Here is a 23,692-nt window from a genome sequence, read left to right on the forward strand (position 1 = left end):
TCCCCTAAGAGCAGTCCCCTTTCTTCTCTTTGTCCAATATAATCATTAATGGTACAGGTAGAAATATAGAACATTTACCGATGGTAATTGCTAAGACATCGGAATCCCAACTGCCAGGAGCCTGACAGTCGGAATCCTGACTTACACATTCTATTTTCTCTCCTGGAGGTCCACAACGGTCGGAATCCCGACTGTCGCTGAGTCATTCAGCAACCCTAGAAATGATAACATCACTAATGCTGGCCACACATCAGACCAACTTTCCTCCAACCATCCCATATGTGCTCACAAACCCAGGAAAATGGACAAAAACATTCAGTCAAATTGTTTAAATCAAACAGGGTCAACTACAGTACCACGTCTGAGCGACAGTTTTTGTCCTTTTCCAGATTTTGGGAGCAAATTTCTGAAGTAAATATTACATTTGCTCCCATCCAGTACCATATTTTTATTCCATCCAATCAACTAGTTGAATGGTGGAGGAAAGTTGCTCTTATGTGTGGCCAGCATCAGTCTAATGTGAAATTGCATTAGGTTATTTCAGGATAATATGGGAGCAGTTATTTTGTTTCCGTGCAGGGAAAATACTGACTGCTTTATTTTTTCACTGCAATATACAGTAGATCTCACTTTGAAGTAAAATCCCACCCAAATCTAATTCTCTCTGCACATGTTACAACAGCCCCACCTTCAGTGAACATGGAAAATACGGTTCATTTTCCTGCCGTATTTGGCTTTAGCCTGCACGGATCAGTCAGATCCGTGCAGGCTTCAGTGTAAAAAAATTGAAAAATAAATAATTTAATAATAAAAAAAAAAACGGCGTGGGGTCCCCCTCACGGCCGTACCCAGCCCCAAAGAGCTGGGGCTGGTTCTAAAAAAAATCAGAAAAACACCAACATAGGGCTTCGCTGAATTTTTAAAACCAGCCCCAGGCTCCAGCCGCTGGTTCCCAAAATATGGGGGACAAATGAATAGAGGTCCCCCGTATTTTAAGAACGTTGCTTGGGCAACAGTCCATAGAAGCAATCTTGGTCCTGGCGCCTGTACAATGTAAGTTACAGGCACCGGGACCAGCGTGTGCATGCGCATTTGCTGTTTTTGCACAGCAGCCCACACCAAGGCGTCCCGGAGGTAGGGAACACCTCCCACTGGGACTACCTTTGTGACTGGCAGGTCGGACTTCCAATTTGAAGTCACTGCCAGTCACAGTGAAGCCAGTGCAGTCTCACAGACTGCATCTGGCTTCACTACAGTGGCGGATTTTACCTGGGGGGGCTGCAGCCCATAGGTAAAAACCGCCACTGGATAAAGTGTAAAAAAATAGAAAAAAACCATTGGGTTTTGTTGTGGAACTAAGAGTCCCAGCATGCCTGGAATGTATACTGGGACTCGGACAACCACGAGTCCCAGCATGTGGCCCATTAATGGGCTTGCTGGGACTCTTAGTTCCACAACAAAACCAATAGTTAAATAAAAGCACACTGATACATAATAAATATAAAACTTTAATACACACACAGAGCCCATACATACAGATACTTACCTATCTTGAGCCCGTAGGTAGCCCTCGGTCCTAGTCCTGTGTCCTGGTCCGGCGTCCTGGCTGAAGCTGCAGGATGCGGTGTGCGGTCACTGACTCTGGAGCGGATATGGGTGGTGCGGGCTGCGCAGCGTGACATCAGAGGTCACGCTGCGCAGGCAGCACTGCCCATACCCACTCCAGGCTGCAGTCCAAGGATCGGGAACACCTGGCATTAGATTTGTGCATACACATCTAATCCCGGGATTGGATGGTCCAATCCCGGGATTGAAATCCCAGAGTTTTTTGGGCCAAATCCCGGGATCCCGCAGAACCCGATCCTGGGATTGGCCACCCTACACACACACAGCATACACATAAAAAGTATACATACTGTACAGTACCTACATACATACACACATACATAGTATGCATACACACAGCATATTTACAAACACTAGTATTAAGGCAAATAAGTCCCACAAGCAGCCTGTCCACATTCTCTGCCCCTTCCCCCAATGCCCCTGCTGCTGGCACCTACAACAAAGGACACGCACATGTATAGTCAGTATCACAGGGTTGCTGACCCTCCCGGAATTTGCGGGAGTCTCCCGAAAATCGGGTCCTTCCTCCCGGCCCCCGGAAGGGTGGGCAACCCTCCCGGAATCAGGTGGACCCTCACTGAGCCCCCCGATCGCGGCATTTATATGCCGCAATCCGCGGGTCTCAGGAGAGGGGGCGGAGCTAAACCGGCACAATCGTGTCATTTTAGCCCCGCCCCCTCCATGGATATCAGGTATTTCAGCTATTTGCCGTAATGGGGGCGGGGCTTAATGACGTCACCATTAAGCCCCGCCCCCCAAACGCGTAATGCAAGATTCCTCTCCGGGCTTCTCCCGGAGAGGATTTTTTGAAAGTCGGCAACGCTGAAGTATCACCAAACCAGGCCAACAGCAGCTCCGTCTCACAGCCCTGTGTGGTGTAGAGAGAGAGGAACTGCCTGAGAGCTGGGAAGCTGTACACTGTAGCGCCACCTATAAGCAGCTCTCAGCATTACAGCTGCCTACCTGGGTTCCCCTGCACTCTATATAATTTTTTTTTCTAAACGTCACAGCTGGCTGGATTGATCATCGGGCAAGGAGGCCCCTTCAGAGAGGGGTACTGGGGATACATAACCCCCAGAGCCCCCCTTAATCCAGCTCTGAAGCCCCCACACCATATGTCAAGGCTTTGCTGAGTGTGGTCCATATTTCTATATCTAGGTGTGGGGTATGGCACCCCAAAAATCTGCTTAAGACATTAAGCTAGCACACCGGTAAAAAAAGTAAAGTCTTAATAAGCGTTAAGAAGAAAGAGCTATGTACAAAAGTGATACAACAATGATGAATGTAATTAAATTATTCAAGTAATAGTGTTAGTGATAAGATTATTAGTAAGAGAAAAGCGTTAGATAGAACAGTGTGCCACCCAGCCACACCAATCTAGGGGAAGTGATGTTTACTTTAGTATCTAATAACAAAATGATATTGTGCAGTGTTATGACATTAAAGGCTGGAAAATTGGCATCTAAAGTGCAAGTCACAAAGTAAACACTAAGATCATATGTATCTCAGGGCTCTGTATCCTTATTACAATACCTAAAATTCCAATAAGATATGATATGTAAGATATGTATCCAGCTCTTCAAACGTGACCTACAGAACTGATGAAACCTGCCCCAAGCTTTCTGGGGACACAGCATTACTCCTTGTGCATGTGTAGACATGAATCAAGGACCCCATACAATAAGCTGAGGTATTGCATGCAGCCTAGCATGGTATACCCAGGGGTTAAAGTGGGGTGGAACTGATATTATTAATGTGTGGCCTACATGTAAAAGGAATACTACTGTTTAGTGTAACTTGAAAATAGGGGCACTGGTGTGTTATAACATTGATAAGGGGCTCTACTTTATGGTGTAATATGAATCAGGGTCCCTACATGTAATGTTATTTGACACTTATCACACGATTTATTGACCCGACTTATCAAAATTGTGCAGAAAAGGAGCAAATCATACTGGTGTATGGCTGCTTTAAGTCGCTGAAAAACCAAGAGGACCAATCTGGCCAATTTATCCACTCTGGACTCTGCTGACCCATCTTTAGCTGATGTGCAGTCTGGTAACATTGATGGGACTCCGTTCCTGCGCCGAAGGACTAATCCGCAGGTCACAGGCATAGAGGGACAAGGACCACCCACCACAATAACAAAAAATCCTATATGATCTTTGAGTGCGATATCATGACATTATTATTATTATTATACTGTACAGATACAGTATAAACAAAACAAGACAGAAGCAACAATACAGAACCTAGCAGGACCTAACCAAGGTTTATAAATAGAGACAGGATTATAGCATTTGCATATTTTGCCCATTCTCACTGGTTATTGCATATTTTACCTAAAATCTAGTGATGGTGCATATTTTAGGCCCTGCCCTCTTCCCACCCGTGAGTCACAGCACTGCTTTACCCTGCTGCTGCTGGCCAGGTAGTGGTAGAGTGTGCAGCCTGGGGCAATATGTGCGCAGTGTGGGGAACCTTGGATGTACGCTATGTCTGACACTGCTCTAGGCTGCCAATCCATGTTGATAAAAGTCAGTCGGGGAGGATGCCATTACGACGCTCCTGAACCTTTGCCTGCCCCTGGTCTGGGACTTTACACCAAGAGACAGACTTCTGCAGCAGAGGAGGCGGGCGGAAGGGTTGTGACATCACGTGCCATGGAGGAAATGGCATGTCACAGTGAGTATGCGGCGCAGGGAGGAAACCTTCCACTGCGCCGCCCTCACACGCTATGCTGACATTTGATCCATCGGCGCTGGAGATGAGGGTCCGTGTAGTTGATGCAAGAAGAGCTTTGGACGCTGCAGTATGCTGTAGCAGTCAGGAAGAAAAAAATCCTGTGTACAGCACTAGACATCTGCAGATGCTGTGGGCCTATTTTTGAGGTTTATTTGCAACTAATTGTATGCTGATTTTTAATTAAATAAGTTACATTTTTTATTATTTAATGTAGCATATTTTAACACGTTTCATGCATATTATAAGTATTTTTCATGCATATTTGCATGCATATTTCAAGCTTTTTATGTTGCATATAATCCTGTCTCTATTTATAAACATTGCAGCGTCAGCAGTCATAGTACACATATGAGCAGCAGGGGAGCAGGTCCCAAGGGATTGGTGCAGCCAATGAGAGACAAGCATAAACAATGAGACATGACTTTAGCTGAATGTTATCATTATAGATAAAATACATAAACAGTATGTGGTGTAAAAAAGAGATACAAAGTGCACATAGAACAAATATAAAGTGTACCTGTATGCTATTCCGAACCGAACAGCATCAAGCTTACATATATCTGGTACTGTGCTGTTTGTGTAACAGCACACAGAGCATTAAGGCACTGCAGCATAGTTGCCTACCCTCCTGCATTCTGCAGGAGACTCCCTGAAATAGCAGTAATCTCCCTCTCTCCCTCATTTCACCTAGCCCACATTACACTTACATTTTTTTGGGAAAAAAGGAATGAGACAGATACATTTACATTGAATCATCAGCATCATTTCCCAGCACTTTACCAAGTATAGTAGCTCCTACTAACTGCTTTGGGGCTCATCTACACATCCACGCTTCTAGGTGCCACGTTCACAATCTCTTTTCACATTCTCTCCAAATATGGACCTAGACCCGCCCTTTGGGTGGAGCATGACACACCCCCTCAATGGGGCGCTATGCAAAATTCTTTTACCAACTATAATCTCCCTGAAACCAGTTTTCAAAAGTAGGCAAGTATGCACTGCAGTCCTTCCCCTTTATAGCCAGTCACTGTAAATATCAGATTCTATCATGCATGAGATATACAGTATATTGTCGACATGTTCTGAATGTTAACATTTAGGATGTCTACATGTGAAATGTTATGATTTACATTGTCCACGCATACATAATGTTGATATTGCCAGAAATGTGAATATCAGCATGCCAACAATGGAATTTCCCATACATTATTAAGGTAAGCCTAACCTAACCTCATCCTAACTATAATCGATGATTAACTCTGGCCATACACTTGTGAATTTGCCTGATTTCACCCAATTCTGATGTATTCGGCCGAGAAATCTGGTGGTGAAATCGAGCAAATTGCATGTGTTTTAGATCCATTCTGATGTGAGGTCCCATGCGCATTGGCAGGGACAGCAACAGTAATCTTGGGGCCCCATACTTTGATATCTCTGGCGGCCCCCGACCCATCAAACGCTGTCAACCCCTCCCATGCTGGAACATAAACTAGATGCATTCCCTCACCCGGCGGCCCCAATTAAAATTCAGGTCTTTACAATGAGAAATCGCATCGCATGCCTTAAGTAGTGGCATGCGATGAAAAAATTGGGCGCCCAGATAATACACAAGTACCGCGTAAACAGTCCAGTTGTTGTGGGTATAATAGTATTCATCTTTAAGTCACTTAAATATTAAATACCAGAGCAGTTTAACTTTTGAATGTACAATTACAAATGCAGGTTTGTAGGACTTTAGATACAGTACATACAGTAGGGTGAAATTTAAAAGGATGAGATTCAGAAAGTGAGAGATTTGATAAGAAATCTCCATTTTTTTTTAAAGCGGCAATAATATACACTGCAAAACCAGTTTGATTTTGAAGTGTAATTGGTTGCCGCTTGAAAAAACCTGGAGATTTCTTACCAAATCTCTCACTTTCTGAATCTCTCATCCTATTACATTTCACCCATAAGGTTTACTGACAACCACATCTAAATTAATACATTTAGACACTTTTGTACAGATTCAGTCACACTACATTATGCACAACAAATTCATGAACTACATATTTGTGTACCTGATCCCGCAAATCAACATGTAATGTGATCTTCATGTTATGTATAAAGCAGTTTCGCAGAGCACTAGAATTCACCTGACCTGAAAATGTATTATTCATTTGATACTGTTTTAATGTAAATGCACTAAGGCCTCCAGTGGCCTGCCACTTTGTGACGCCACTTCATCCTAGGCAGGGCCGGATTAAGGTCTGTGGGGGCCCTGGACAACAGACTTGTGGGGGCCCCTATCAAAAGTTCACTTGAAGAAACTTCCCACTTGAAATAAAGTGTTCTTTGTATTCCAAGGAATAAAGATAATGTGACTTCTGTGTGTCATGCTGCCCTATAGACTTGTATGTGAGGACATGATTAGGGAAATCACCGCCGTCGTATTACTATGTCACTGAAAGCAACCTCCTAAACTATAAACCAACAGGTAAAAGCGCACAGTGAAATATGACCAGTGCAATAGCCCAGCCTGGACACCGTGTAATACTACAGGGTCTTCATTTACTTATTTAGATGGATTTTACCTAATAACCTAAATGTAGGCTGTTTACTTACCTGCCAGGGCAGCCCCACAGGTAGTGATAAATACAGCAACAATTAGCCGGTACAGAGGGCATCCCATTCTTCAGCACCAGCACTTTAAGGAAGAGTGTCACCAAGGGCAGGCATTGCTTGAACAAAACACCACAGGTAGACTGAGTCCCCGCATGGACCATAGAGTCAGAATGGACTGCAAAGTGGACAGTATGGTCACCCCTGCGAATGTCCAAGCAAGTTTGAATCCATGTGGGGGGATGGAGATCTTTCCACAGCGATGAGAACCTCCAGCATCAGCGCCACAGTGGAACTAGTGGTGCATTAACTGCACTAAGGCGATAAAGGAAAACATGTAGCATAGCGGCATTTCAAAAACTTCAGCAGGATGTTGAAAGAGCTGGAGATGCTGAAGTGACTCAAGTGACCACAGGTGCCAAATGGGAGGCAGCCCCCGGCATGTGGCCCCGGCAGATTTGAATCCCGGCACGCGCTACACCCAGACACCCTCTGACCTGAACGTTACGGCAGCATTGGATCAGGAGCAGCATATGCAGGCAGCTCAGGGTGAGATTCTCGCAGGGTGAGATCAGACACTGACCCTGCGCAGCCCATGCCTGCTGCTCTGTGAGACCATGGACACAGCAGTATGTGGGGGCCAGGGGCGTAACTAGATATAAGTAAGGCCCCATAGCAAAATTTTGTAAAGGCCCCCCATTTAGCAAACGATGGTGATAAATGTATGTAAATCATATTAATTGACAGCAAAGATGGGCCTCCTCAGCTCTGGGCCCCATAGCAGCTGCACCCCTTGCACCTATGGTAGTTACGCCTTTGGTGGGGCCAGTACCACCTACCTCTGCAGTCAGTCCATCCCCTTTTAGCCTTTCTGGCTCATTGTTACATAGTTACATAGTAGGTAAGGCTGAAAAAAGACTTGCGTCCATCTAGTTCAACCTGGTATAGATATCCATTGCTGATTTGGTAGGTTCTGGTATTTTACAGACAAATTATATTTCTTATTTGTACCCATGGATGTTTTTCTCCAGTAAATGTTTGTCCAACTTTGCCTTGAACGCATTTATTGAGCCAGCCGTTACCACCTCTCTGGGAAGAGAGTTCCAGAGTTTGACTGTTCTGACCGTAAAGAAATTCTTTCTACTAGCTGAATGAAATCTTTTTTCTTCTAACCTATACTCATGCCCTCGTGTCCTAGATTCCTTTCTAGTAGAAAAGAGGGTACGTGACAGTTCCTTATATTGGCCCTTGATATACTTGTACATGTTGAGCATGTCCCCCCTTAAACGTCTCTTTTCTAATGTAAATAGTCCCAAATTGCTTAATCTCTCCCCGTAGCTTAAATTCTCCATTCCCCTAATAAGCTTTGTTGCTCGCCTTTGGACTTTTTCTAATTCTATGATGTCCTTTTTATAGTGTGGGGCCCAGAACTGTACTCCGTACTCGAGGTGAGGTCTCACCAATGCTTTATACAGTGGCATAATTACCCTTGAGTCCCTAGTTTCCATTCCCCTCTTAATACATGCCAGAATTTTGTTGGCCTTTTTTGTAGCTACATTACAATGGGCAATACATCCCAGTTTGCTGTCTATTTGGACTCCTAGATCCTTTTCAAGTATGGAATTACCCAGTTCCTCTCCGCTAAGGTTGTAACTTGCACACTGGTTGTGTCTCCCAAGGTGCATAACCTTACATTTATCTACATTGAACCTCATCTTCCATTTTTTTGCCCACTCATCTAGAATTGCAAGATCATTTTGAAGCATGGTGAAACATCTAACCTCACCTCAAGTAACTGTCCCCTCTGAGAGGAGAAAACAGCCCGGGATCTCTCCTGCACTGCTTTAGGTTGCCGCTGCCTGTCAGCTGTTTCACAGGCACACCAAACAGCATGGAGAGCACCTGTCCATTGGCTCTGCTGAGCGGGCGTTAATCTCCAGCCACCACCCACCGGAGATTAACGCGGATTGCTGCTGTGTCCTGGGTGGGGGGAGGGTGGGGGGCGGGCATCCGAATCACTCACCATCACCAAATGTGCTTAATAGTGCTTGGCACGGCCCAGCTTACTTTCTTTCACTACCGCCCTCCAGTGGCCGGCGCCCTAGGCAAATGCCTAAACCTGCCTAGTGGTTGCGCCGGCCCTGGGTGGGGGCCCTTTATTTGTGAGCCCACCCCTATCGCCCCTGCCTTAATCTGCCACTGATCCTAGGAGACAGGTTGGATCACTTCTGCAGAAGCAGGCATCTGCTTGTAATAGTTGCCTCCTGCTGCATTACCATACAAAGCTAGCGCTACACCAACCACATCTGAATTACCCCTTACATTATATGCCATATACTGCAAATTGTATTATTTGTGGGTTGTTTTGTATAACTGCATTTTAGTTTAGCAACATAACACTCTGCTACAACTGACATTTGTAATAATAGTAAAAGCAATGTGGATAAAAGGAAACAGTTACAGGATGGGAGTTCTCTTAAGGTGCCCCCACACGGTCCGTTTATCGGATCCGTTTTGTACTTAAATAGCACGCATCGCATTGCATGCCTTTTGCATGCGTTGTGCATGCAATGCGATGCGAGGCGATGAAAAGCATGTACAAAAATTATGTGCAGCACATACTTTTTGTACTGTACGATGATATGCCGCAGGAGCGCGCACCTCAAAGTACAAAACGGACGCGCCGCATCGGGCCGTGTATGGGCACCTTCAGCCTGTGAACTGCCGGCACTGATACAGTTTGGCCATTCAGGCAGGGCTGCCGATAGGGGGGTGCTGTAGGTACAGCTGTCCTTGGCTCTGGCCTCTGGAAGGGCCCGGGCAGCTCATTGTGCACACCGCAACCCTCCCGACTGCCTCCGCTACGCTGAACAAAAGCAGGTCCTGCAGTGCAGGCTTATTCAACCCAGGACTCCGGCGGTGCCCCCCATTTTGGGATGTTTAGAGCATCCAAAAATGCGGTAAAACCCCCCGATAACAGGGTTTTTACTGCATTTTTAATTTAGAGAATCTCCCCCACAGTATTCAAGAGTTAATCCCCAAAGAATTCCTGACTTTTGAGGTAAAACTATTTCTTAACCTGAGGCTCTAATGCTATGGCTGCCAACCAACTACAATTTGCAATTTGTTCTGGCATGTTCTACCTGAACTGTGGTCTTTCTTTACTGTTCTCAAGTACACAAAGCTTTCATACATAGCACCGAAGAGACAAGTGGGGCATTTATGAATGAATCAAAACATGGGGTTTATTCTAGTTCATTCTTTCTGACAAAATCCTTCTTAGATGGACAAAACCATGTGCACTGCAGGGGGGCAGATGTAACATGTGCAGTGGGAGAGTTATTTTGTTTCTGTGCAGGGAAAATACTGACTGCATGATTTTTCACTGCAATATAGATCTCACTTTGAAGAAAAACCCCACCCAAATCTAATTCTCTCTGCACAAGTTACATCTGCCCCACCCGCAGTGCACATGGTTTTGTCCATCTAAGAAGGATTTTGTCAGAAAGAATGAACTAGAATAAACCATTGTCCTGCTCCTGTATTTTTTGAGCAAATACACCAGTATTATGATTACCTCATTCATTTGAGTATCTGCATCGATCCGTGTGTCACAATGGTGGAATTTGCAAGTGGTATGAAAATGTACACTGTGCAGTAAGTGATACTGATGGTGGAGGGACTTTGATCCTTATTAGCTAAGTTTTACATATCTTGAATCTTTCTGCCATATTGTTATATACACAGCTCTTTTTTATATACACAGCTATTTTTTTTTCTAGTAGCATATACTGATTTTAAGGGAGGTACTTAGCACTGACAGCTGCCTGCAAAAATGAATTGAATTACGCCCAATGATTTATTTGGCACAGTTCAGTTATGTGCCGCATTTGATAATTCATGTGGCATTTTGCATCAATTATCATACAGTGATTTTCCCATTAATGACTACTCAAACTGCAGGAAAACCTAGATTAGTCTGGACTCCACAACGCCGGACTAGACTTGCTTCTTACAGCAAACACTGACACTCTATAGCAGGCATTCCCAACCACGGTCCTCAAGGCACACCAACAGTGCAGGTTTTAGTGATATCCAGGCTTCAGCACAGATAGTGGCCCTTATTCTGATCTGTGCGGAAATTCCCGCATTCTTACGGAGCGGTCCGCACGCCACGGTGTTTTTCCGCATGCGGCCATCGTCCGTAGAAACGCCCACGTGTCCTCCGCATTCGGACGGACTCACTCTTTAAGAACAGGGCGTGTTTACGGACGACATACAAATCATGCGTGTGCGGGAGAAACACTCCGATTCGGCACGGTATTACAGAGTATTACAGAGTATGCTCGGGAATACCGCATCCGAACGGGAGCCAAGCGGTGCTACCGCACGTAAGCGGAGGATTTCCGCCAAACAACCCACTATGAAGTATCTTCTGCAATACATCACATGACCCACTTATTCAATTACCTATCCTCATAAACTTGACTGTGACATGAATATAAATAAATGTGTTTACTTTACCCAAAATGTGTGGTTTCATGAGTACATGTCAAATACACATGTGTATTGCTAGTATTAATATTCTGTCATGTCCATTGTTAGCAGTTTGAAAGTGTCTGACAAGTACAGCATATGTGGGTGTTTAGTACGGGTTCCTTGAAGCAGCAATGGTTTCAATTAAAGCACTGACAAGCGTCCTATTAGTGAGTAATGAGTAAAGGAGTAGATTCTATTGGGTTCAGGTGTTAATGGTTGTAGTCATTAGGCGTACGTTCGCCTACCGCATGAACGAGTGGTGTCCGCAAAGCAATAGTACACTTGTGGACACCGCACATTTCTGCCCTTTTTTCATCGCGTGCATTCGGAGTGGTTTCCGAATGTACGCCCCCCAACATAAGTGTACTCCCCCGTGTCCGCCCATGTTTCCGCCCCGTTTTGCCCACTTTGAAACTACGCCCATGTGTCATTCCGCATGACGCCCATAATACGCCCCTATTTCCCGACTGATAGCGGTGAACAGTTTTGGACGGGATTTGGCCGAACTGGTACCGAGTCAAGGCGTGGCACATGCGCGTAGCGTTCTCCACGCATGCGCAGACGTCATAAAGACGCGATCCGTAAGTACGCGGTAAAGTCCGCATCAATCAGAATAAGGGCCAGTATCTGAGGGTTTCTGATTAAACTAATTAAGTCACCTGTGCTCAAGCCTGGATATCTACAAAACCTGCACTGTTAGTGTGCCTTGAGGACCGTGGTTGGGAATGCCTGCTCTATAGCTTGTAGTGCGGGTCCCTTTCGGGTGTGGATTATTATGTCAGAATCTGCTGCGCTATATAAGAAACTGTAAATAAATGTCAACAGTCAATAGGTCGACAGGCAGTAGATCAACACAAGAAAAAAGTCAACATTGACAAAGGGTTGACCAAGAAAAATGTCGACACTTGAAAATGTCGACATGTGTTTCTCAAATTTTGTTGGTGTCTATGTCGACATCTGTCAACATGGACACCAGATTAGTGTATAGCGGCCCCTCGCTTTGGCTCAATACACTTGCCATGCTTCGGGCACAGTATTACATTTCCCATCTATGCCCACTTGGATCATGAAGTAAGAACAAATCGGTATCCCCCAAAAAATGAACGAAAAACCTGTGTTGAACTTTTCCGGTGTCAACCATCGAAACGTTGACCTTTTGTCAATGTCAACCTAGACCATGTCGACCTTTTTAATGTGATGACCTATTGCCTCTCAATCAATAGTGTTCACCCTATTGACTGCCGACCTAGACACTAGTTGATGGGAGTCCATCCCTGTCTGTGAAGTGGTTGTGGGCAACACCTCTGCTCTGCAGACACAAATCACTCAGAAAATGGCAGCTGCGGCCGTTTCACAGTGATTTGCGCATTCACACTGGAGACCTGCGTATGTGCAGTAGACATAGGACCTTATTCTGATTGACTCGCAAGGCTGCAAAATTCGCAGCCTTGCGAGTCCCTCAGACGGCGCCCTCCATCCACAGTGCCGGCCAACCACCCCCCCCCCCCCCCCCGCTCGCACGCAGTAACCCCATCCATTAACTCCATACAGGGAGACTGTAATATCTCTCTCCCTCTCCCTGGTGACAACTGGCACAAGGGCCCCCCACCGGACAGGGAAACACCCCACAGACAGGGTACATGTCTGCTCCAGTATTCCAAAATCTGGACTGGCTTTTACCCAATCCCAGCTAAATCTTATTCCTTACTGTAGTAATGTAGTGTTTGCACTTGTAGGGGTAGTGCATGTCAGCTTAACCTGTGAGTTGATAGCTGCCTTGACTAATTGTACTGTAATTACTGTATGTTTACTTACAGCTTGTGATAAACAAGAAACAGTCATGGTTCTCCTGTGCAAAGTGTACTGTAGTATTGTCATATGACAACATTACCAAATACACATTACCAAATACAAATACACAAGATAATGTTTTACTGCAAATGCAAACACTGCAAAAAAATTTAGGTAACATACACATCATCTATATATATATGTCTAATGTCCGTGAGCCTCCGAAACGCTGCTATCTGCTGGCACAGAGTGAAACTACATCTCTTTCTCACACATGCACAAACACAGAAGGTAGCAGACTAGCTTTCGAAGCTTTTGCTTTGAGCAGGCTTTCTAGTTTTATGGGGCGGGACTTACTAAGGGGAAAATGCGGTAAAACCCCCGTTTTATTGCCTTTTCCTATGTATCAAAACCCCGCTGCCACGTTACCGCCTTTGGGTGACGATACCCTATAGAAGCCTATGGGTTTCTTTTTGCCGCCCGACGCCTCCACTGCAAAACCGCCGTCCCCCCTCTCTGGCTTACCTTAGTCCTTCCTCCCCTAGTAACGCAGCCGGACATTCTTACGGCTGCAGGGGGGAGGAGGAGGCGCCGGGGACAGCCTGCTTAGCTGTCCCCGGCTTGAGGGGAGAGGCAGGCGGCAGGGAGATGACGGAGACCCGCAGTACAGGTATCGCGGGGGGTCTCCGCCACTGCGCCGCGATGCCAGACGCATATGTTAGTACATATGCACTGGCATCGCGGCGGGCAGGTGGCGATGTATTTTAATACATCCCGCCCAGGGAGTGTACACACGGTACAATTCAGCATGCAATTTTGACTATACAGTCAAAATCACATCAGGATCGTATGCAGATCGCACAGGTGTTTTACCTTGCGATCCCGATGCGCACTCCTGGGACAGCACAAATGGAAACCCAGATAGACAGGGCAGCGATGACTGTATAGTGCAGATCTGCACTATATAGTCCAAATCGCATGCATGTTGGGTGGCTTGCCGTGCAATTCGATCAGGATCGAATAGCAAGCCTATGGACCGTGTGCACACACCATTATATAATGATCTGTGTAGGAAACCCAGCATTGGGCGTCGGTAGAATAGCTCAGTAATACAAGTGTAGCAGAGCTAGAGAAGTCCTTCAGTGTAAAGTATAAACTAAAGCACAGGCAGCAGTAACATGAGCCCAGAGGTGTACACTTTACCAGCCCGCCCCTATGGCTGTGGATGGATGACAATGAGGAAGCTCAGGCAGCTGCTGCTGGTAACAACAACAGACAGGAGGAGGCAGCGGCAGCAGCAGCAGCAGCAGCAGAGGGAGCACACACGGGCACACCCAACCACTGTCACCCACTGTCACCATCTGCAATCCTCCCCTGCCGCTGCGGCGCGCTATACAGGAGCACATGGATCTGAAGGGAGATGTGCATTTGCTGGTCTGGGTTACTGCAGCCATTGTCCTGCTGAGCGCACTGTTATTCTCCACCCTCCCGTTCCTGACTGACTACTTTCGGAAATGGAAAGTAATGAAGCCAATTCCAGGAGTGGGGCCCAATTACCCTCTGGTGGGGGACGCACTGCACCTAAAACCTAACGGGGGAGGTACAGTATACACAGTATATAGAGTATATGAAAGTTGTGGGACACATAGCCCTGTAGCAGTCACACAGCACTACACAAATGACTGCACTGCAATTGTAAGAAAGATGATTGCACTCCTCCAGTGTATGGTAACATTCCATGGACAGGAATGATGATGGACAGTTATGGCTTCTGTGGAGGAGAATCATCATTAAATACTGACATAGAATGTGTTACCATACAATGGAGCACATACAGTACTACACAGATAACAAAGTTATATACAGGTGAAACCTGCGTTATAAAGCCCTGTAGGTTGCACTCTCCCAGGACAGTGGCCAATGATTCTATTTATTTGATGTCATTTCATGTGGTTACAGTATTGAAGTGAAGTATTTCAACTTTGACAGTTTTGTAAACATGATTATGTTTAATAGCCGGGCCCAGATTGCAGAGGTGCTGGTTGTGCAGGGCATAAGGTCCTATAGCTAATTAAATGTTTCTGTCACTTTTGACCAGTTGTCTGAGGTATTTAAAATAGTGTTGCACTCTCCATGATATACTGCAGTGGTTCTGCCTACTAGGGATGGCCATTGATTTATGGCCGATGTTTGGCCATCGATGGGGGAGAACCCGGTGGTTTCCCTCTATCGATGACACAGCAGAACCCATGTTTTGTTTTTTTCAAAGTGCTGGGACACGGAGCATAGATCTGCCCCCGACACATGTGAAGCTCCGCCCCCATGTTTTGTTTGGCAGATTATTTATGGTCAAAGTGATAGGCAAAACCAGTACTGGTGGCTGCCAGTTATAAAGTATGTAGACAATTCTAGCCACATAACTGATTTTTATGCCCGGCACCATAGGCGCCGATTCTGTGGGTGCTCAAGGGCCCCATGGAAATTGATGGGCACCCACGGGCTGCTGGGCCGATGTATTAACTTGCTAATTTGCGGCTGCTGCACCCTCATCGCCGGACCCGCCACCTGGGAGATAGTATGACGGGATGGTGGGAAGAGTGTATTCCGTCCACAGAGTAATATGCGGATGTTGGGCTGGCCAGCCTGTGCATGCTCTGTGCATGTTGTGTGGTTCCAGCATCTGAAGTCAGAGTCCTGCGCCGCATAGCGCGCACTGACTGAGTAGCTCAGCAGCGGCCCACCCGCCCGTGTCCCACTGCACTCCCCCACTCGTCCCCAGCACAGGTACTGTGGGGGCATTTATGTACCTGCACAGTGGGGGCATTTATGTATTTGGCACTGTGGGGGCATTTATGTATTTGGCACCATGGGGGCATTTATGTATTTGGCCTTAATGTTTAAAAAGGGGAACTCTGCTGCTGTAATTTGAATATTGGGAGACAACTGTGTTGCATAATATATATTGGTATTATTTTGTGGCCGCACCAATTCTCCATGAAGCCACTCCCCTATATTTTTGGCTTCAGCACCCACCAGCAAAAACATAAATCGGCACCTATACCCGGCACACACTAGACAGTCTTTTGTGGTGTGGATGATATTGTGCATACACAGAATGATAGGGCCCTTCTAAGCAATATCCTTTAAAAAATTGGGTAGTGTATGAGCTTAAGGGTGACAGGTTTGCACAATTTATGCAGGATGTAAAAATTCTGCAATCTACTCTACCGGGTGCTTGGGGGGTGTGTAGCCCATAGGTTACAATTGATTACACGACTGTTGTTTATAGGTTACAATGGGCTGAACCATTGCTAGTCCATGTCAGTTCATTCCTCTTTTCACTCTACTTATTTATCAAGTGGTGTGCAGGTCCTCAGCCTGAATGAGTAATGGGGCCTACATATGGGATGACAGTAGTAGTGTGCAGTGCAATCTTGTTAAGCTCAGATCGCTCAGCACAGATCGCTCAGCACACAAAAATCGGGTTCCCCTCCCAGCCCCCCGGAAGGGTGGGCAAGCCTCCCGCATTTAGCAGAGCCCCACACCCTCTCCCTCTGCCAGTCAAATACCCGCATTCGCAGCACTTTGGGGAGGGGCTAAAATTATGCAAATCGCATCATTTAGTACCGCCCCCTCCCAGAAGAGCCGTGAATCGCGGCATTTACAGGAATGGGGACGGGGCTTAATGTTGGCAAGCCCCGCACCCAGGAGAGCTGCGAGGAGTCTCATCTCCAGGCTTCTCTCAGATAGGAGACAATTAAGCTAGGTAAGTATACACCAGCGTATGGTGTGTGCTGAGCCATCTATGATTGCCTGTGTTCTTAATAGATAGAACACAGGCAATGACAAGATTTATACTGCATGCAGTATAAATCTAGTCAGACGATTTTGATGCCCGGGACCATACATCACCGTTGCCGGGGGCCCTACACACACAGCGATTTGTGCTTACTTTGTAAGCGATCTAGTCAGATTGCTTAGAAAATTGGTAAAAACCTCCCCCTATGTAGGCCCCGATAGGCCCCTTTCACACGCTCCGGCTCCTGCCTGATGGCAAAACACTGCACGGGCAAAAGCCGTGCCGTACACAGTAGGTAATGATGGACATGATTGTGTCCATTCACACGGGACCACTCTTGTGGATATGGGGGTCTGTTCGCTTTTCAAGCATCTGCTTTGAGTGTTAAGAATAAAATGGCATTATTAAATAGGGCACAATAAAGGTACAGTAAGTGCACTGCTAACTAACAGTGTAAATACATTTGGGATCTTAGAAGGGTAACCCTATACCTGTGCAGTATACATTATCCTATTGATGACATGATCTTGCATAGGAAAAAGATAAACACATATGGTACAATCATCATCGCAAAGCACATTTCTTAAGGGGCATATACATGTAGCGATATACAGGCATTTTCTAAGTGATCTCACCAGATCACTTAGAAAATGCCCCTACTGTAGATCACTCTGTGAGGCCCCACGCGTCTATATCGTCTGGCGATTAATATTCAGCACGCTGGATATTAATTGGTCAGGGCCAGTGTTCTCACCGGAGAACACTGGCCCTGACAGATCACTCAGCGTCACAACGCTACAGTGCTCATAACCACATCTCCCTGTGTATAGGCCCTATCAGGTCGAAGGTAATAGCCCCACCTCTTTTCTAACATCACTCAATAAATAACTGAAGCATATATTAAGAGAAATCTATGATTGCTATAGAGCCATAATAAACACATATTAGGATACATGAAAATAGATAAGTACGAGGTATAAGGCCATAAGGAGCAGAAATCAAAAAGGTTGCTATGAGCCACTACCATCCACACCTATATATATATTAAAATTGATGTCATGCTTTAATTAACTGTAGCTGTCACCCAGAATCAAACATAGCAACACAGAGAAAGAGAGAGACAGATATAAAGGGGTGCTGGAGGACACGCCGTAAGTCCGGATTCCAACAGTCATTACCCCGACGTCGGAATCCCGACTGCTAAAAACCTGATACACGGGCAGCGGGTTTTCTCCCTCGTGGGGGGCCACTACCCCCATAGAGGGAGAATAAAATAGGTGGCGAGCGCAGTAAGTCACTGTGTCCGTAGCGTGGCAAGCGCAGCGAGCCCGCAAGGGGATTCGTTGCGCTCAACCCCACTGTCTGAGTCCGGGCAGTAGGGATTCCGATGTCGGGCTAATGACGGTCAGAATCCCGACTGTCGGGGTGTTATACCACACCCAATTTAGAGAGAGAAAGAGGAAGGATGATATAAGAAACACAAAATAGTAGACAAATTTTCCACCATGACCTCCTCAGTGTTAGTAATGTAATAAATCTACTGTGTGTAAATATCTATCTATCTATCTATCTATCTATATATATATATAGAAATAGAAGAGAGGTTCAGGGTGCGCCTAGGTTTACACAGTACAAATAATATAAAATCATCCAATATAATAAACACAAGGTAAAATTCAATATATAATAGTATATAAAATTATTTTTAATGAAGATGTTAATGGTCCAAAGTGTTTCGTCAACAGCTTGACTTCATCAGAGGCATTGAAAGCAGATTGATACAAAGCAGGTTCATACTGTGAATCATAACAAATCCGTGTGATTTACAAATCGATAAAAAAATATATATACATAAAACATATGTCAGTTGGTAAAAAAGAAGGACATGAGATATATATATATATATATATATATATATATATATAATCATTCCTTTTATATTTTAATATCATTGTATAATAAAAGAAAGTATCTAACAATATCAATTTGTACGCTATAGTCGTGATAGTTTAGATACAAAAGATAAAGTCAAATAGATGTTAATCCAGGTCTGCCTTGGGCTTATGTAATTATTCAGAGCACTGCAATTATGTAATTTTGTTTAAATGTAAAGTTATGCAGTACGCACTGTGCTTGAAATATTCAAAGTCTATGTAGTTTAATAATACTGACTTCTCCTATGGGATCCAATAAGCAAGGGATATAAAGACTAAGCATAAACACAACACCACAAGATGCTTATATGGCTTAGTGGTTTTGAAAAGGCTACTTGATCATGTATTAAGCGTACTCTAAAGTACAGTTAATACTACAGAAAGAATCCTATCATTTCTGAAATCATTACACTAGAAGTGCTTTCTTGTCGCATTTTGTTTTTATATATGTAAAGTTCTCTTGTCTGTACAATATTGTGTTCTAGTGCTCTATATTGTATGTCTTATCCTTTCGCACCATATAAACAAAGATAATAATACACAATGACGTCACACAACAGCTCTTCTCTTGCCAGCACTGAAGTACCACTCTGTGGCCATATCATTTTGCAATAAGCTCTTCAAGCCCTGGCTGATTATATATTACAAGTGGCTGTGTGCAAACTGCAGGCTTGTATTGCTAACAAGGACGTCCATGAGAGCTCTCGGGGGCCTATTTATTAACCAAACACTTTATTCTTTTTATCATCGTGGCAACTCAGTTACAACTGTGAATAATGACCACGTTTTGCTCTACCAGTGAGCCTGGCATGTTTGAGCTTCTAGTTCCATGGAACCTCGCATGCGATACCCCGCCAACTCACCTGGCAGCTGCCGGTCTGCAGGATCGCATATGATACATTGTATGGTGTCTTTTTGCATACGATGTATTGTATGTGATCCTAGCCAGGGCTATGGGCTGAGACAAATATTCATTGCAGCCCGCAGGATCTGCGATTACAAGGCGCAACGGAACACAAATTCAAATGAAAATGACATGCAAATCGCATAAAAAGTGGCCATATCGCACTAGTGGATGGGGACTAGAACAATAACAACAGAAAAGCCATATACATATTACATCAATACACTTTTTTCCCCAGTTTTCTCTATATGTTAATTCTGTCCTGAGTTACGGATTAAATAGGTTTCGGTACTTGTTTCCTAGCAGGGCGCCCACTAAGCTATTTGCTATAGTGAAATCACATCGCACATCGCATGGCTTTTTGTGCCTTGCGATGCGATGTGCGATGCGATCTCAGTAGTTAGATTAGTTAATTTATTCACTGCACCCTGAGTGAAATCGTATCGCACATCGCATCGCATGGCCCTTTTGTGTGGCGTGAAATGAGATGTGAGATGATATGCGATCTCAGTAGTTCATATGGTAAAACATCTAAAACACCACCACTCTCCACGTCAACCCGAAGCGTGGCGAGCGGCGGCAGAATGTGTCCTCCGACCTTTTCATACCCCCACTATCCACGTTGGTGTGTTGATTTTATATAGTGTGGCGAGCCACCGAGCCCGAAGTGTGGCGAGCTTACGCGGATTACTTTACATGTATTCCGTGGCCGCTCGCCTCGCTGCGCTCGCCACACTATATAAAATCAGCTCCACACCGACGTGGATAGTGGGGGTATGAAAAGGTCGGAGGACGCGTTCCACTGCGCTCGCCAAGCTTCGGGTGACGTGGAGAGTGGTGGTGTTTTAGGTGTTTTACCATATGAACTACTGAGATCACATATCTCATCTCACATCTCACGCCACAAAAAAAGGGCCATGCGATGCGGTTTCACTCAGGGTGTAGTGAATAAATTAACTAAATTACTGAGATCGCACATCGCATCGCATACGTAGGAAATTTGGGCGCCCTGCTAGGAAACAAGTACCTGTCCTGAACAAATCCACCATCCCCCGATAGTTGCATAGATGTCAATACAAATTCTCAGGTTCATGTTTATACTTTTGTGTAAACAAAAGCTGGAGGGCAGTTTTGGATGCTTCACTAAAGACGCTGGTTGACTCTTGACTCCACTTAAGGACTTACCCCGGGGATCCAACAGAACTAGAACAGAGATTGGTCGCTTCACTAACCTACCAATCTCCATAAAACCTGGAAGATCTAGTCAGAGTTGTGCTCATTGCTTTGGGATTTACATTCCTTACATACATAAAACTTTTTCTTTCCAGATTTCTTTAAACAAATTGTTGAATTCACTGAGCTACTGAGAAACCTTCCGCTGATCAAACTATGGCTTGGTCCTATGCCCTTCTTAATATTATATCATGCAGAAACTGTGGAGGTGAGTAGCTTGCCTGCTCTGTGCATGCATATATTTCCCATAACCCTTTAATACAAAGTATATGTTATATGAACGCCGTGCAGGGAGGAACTGGCTAGTGTAATAGAGGGTACTGTACATGCGAAGTGCACTATTTTTCTATTCGATTTTGCTTATAGAAGTAAAATCGAATTGAAATCGAATGCTTTTAGCAGCATTCGATGCAGATCCAACCCCAATGCGGGTTCATGTTTAGTGGAAATTGAAAAGTAATTAATCAAATGCCAGATCGGATCGAAAACAAACACCCAGGGCCGGACTGTCAATAGAAATCAATGGGAAGATTCCTGGTGGGTTGATGTGACTGTGGGGATGGGGGGTGTGGTAGCAGGGCCGACAACACCCAGAAATATCAGCTACCCGCCCCTGGCACTCATGTCACCGGGTGATTTCCATGGGAACGCCCAGCCTTTTCATGGGAACGCCCAGAGAGTCCCATGGCCCGCAATGTTGGGTTATTACATACAAACAATCTGTTCGCCATGGATGCACGCACCCGGCGCATGCGCACTTCAAAAACTTTTGCGCTCGCGTGCGAATTCGCATGCGAGCGTATGACCCTGAATAAGGTTACATCACATTCAGAAACACATCAATCTTCTCCAGCTGAGCTACACAAGGAGACATTCGTGAAAGGATCACTCACCCGTAGCTGCAGGAAGACTGAGCAGCCTGGGGTCAGGGGGATCAGGAAAGTTGCGGCATTTTGGGAAAGGGGGGCACAGTTGTGAGACCGCCCACCAGCACTGCAGCAACTCCGCCTCCCCCGGTGTATCCCCCTCCCCTGTTTTTATCTGAACTTCACAGAAGACATGTAGGTTAATTGTTTTATATATTTAAATGGTACTTATGTAGTATCTGGGCTGCCGATTTTGAAATCGGGTCCATCGCATCGCATCGCATATGACCATATCGCATGCGATGCGATGCGATGACCCGATTTTTCCATAGGATTCAATGTTAAAATGGACTGAGTCCATTTTAACATGGAATTCAATGGGAAAAAGGGGTCCTTTTCATACCCCTACTATCCAAGTGGGCATGGAGTTGGATATAAACCTGTGGCGAGCGTAGCGAGCCACCAAGCCCGAAGCGTGGCGAGCCCCGCGAGGGGACACAGAATACCGTCCCCTCGCCACGCTTCGGGCTCGGTGGCTCGCTACGCTCGCCACAGGTTTATATCCAACTCCATGCCCACTTGGATAGTAGGGGTATGAAAAGGACCCCTTTTTTCCCATTGAATTCCATGTTAAAATGGACTCATATCGCATCGCACTGATTGTATGCCTTTAGTTAGTTAAGGCATACAATCAAAAAATCGTCAGCCCAGATACTACATAAGTACCATTTAAATAATACATTTATTGTATACACTGCACTGTTTTTTACATGTTGGCGTGGAGTTGATTTTATATAGTGTGGCGAGCGCAGCGAGCCACCGAGCCCGAAGTGTGGTGAGCGTAGCGAGCCCTGCGAGGGGATGGGGAAAACTAAGCAAATAGCTTAGTGGGCGCTTAACTAACATATAAGTACCGTATTTTTTCTGCTTTTTGCATGTAAAGCATATTGCTCCTATACAGTCCTGAAATTGAAAGAGAGTGGCGGCATATGGATACTTGTAGGTACATATTTGTCATAGTTTAATACTGTTTATGTGGTCTGTAAAGAAATTAATGAAAGATGTACAGTGTGTACCACTCAGTACCATTTGTACAGAATGTGCTTGGCCATGCCAAGATACAAAGTCCTAGTAATGAAACAATTCGTAAAAGAAAACACAGACTACAGTATCTGTAGCACACGCTATAATACTTATAACAGTAAAATCATATCAGTAAAATGAACCATGCTAAAAATAACTAATTGCATCCCTAATTGAACTGTTTATATGTATTGTTGCTGGACTATTGATAATGGGGGAGTGTAAATCATTTAACTATTAATTAGTGGACTTTATACCCAGTGAAGGAATTGTTATAAAGCAGCATAAATTTATTAAAGTACAAAGGTTTTCTTTTATCTATAGCTACATGATTTTAAGCACGCACATTGATAAATACTGATTTAGGGTAGATATACTCCAGTGACGGCGTATATGTAACATTGACATAAAAGTAATAGAAATTGATGTGTAGCTATAAATCCATTTGAGTACAGCATTAGGCTGTGTATATAATAGTATACAGTAACTAATAACGGGATACGTCCAGCATCCCTGCAAATGGGAACTATACCGACACCGACATCCCAACATTAATTGGAATCTTGCTGGG

The 23,692-nt window shown here is 44.9% G+C and overlaps 1 protein-coding gene across 1 annotated transcript in view; it reads left to right on the plus strand.

Moving 5' to 3' along the window:
- The first annotated feature begins 14,552 nt into the window (after positions 1 to 14,552).
- Positions 14,553 to 23,692, plus strand: part of CYP4V2 (cytochrome P450 family 4 subfamily V member 2) — a 30,972-nt gene continuing 21,832 nt past the window's right edge. The window contains exons 1-2 of the mRNA XM_083169273.1: positions 14,553 to 14,902; positions 21,268 to 21,380. Of these exons, the coding sequence (XP_083025399.1) occupies positions 14,707 to 14,902; positions 21,268 to 21,380 (309 nt within the window). The 5' untranslated portion in view covers positions 14,553 to 14,706. The remainder of the gene's footprint in view (positions 14,903 to 21,267; positions 21,381 to 23,692) is intronic.

This window comes from Crinia signifera, chromosome 1, assembly GCF_055691185.1.
Source record: "Crinia signifera chromosome 1, ASM5569118v1, whole genome shotgun sequence".
Lineage (NCBI taxonomy): Eukaryota > Metazoa > Chordata > Amphibia > Anura > Myobatrachidae > Crinia > Crinia signifera.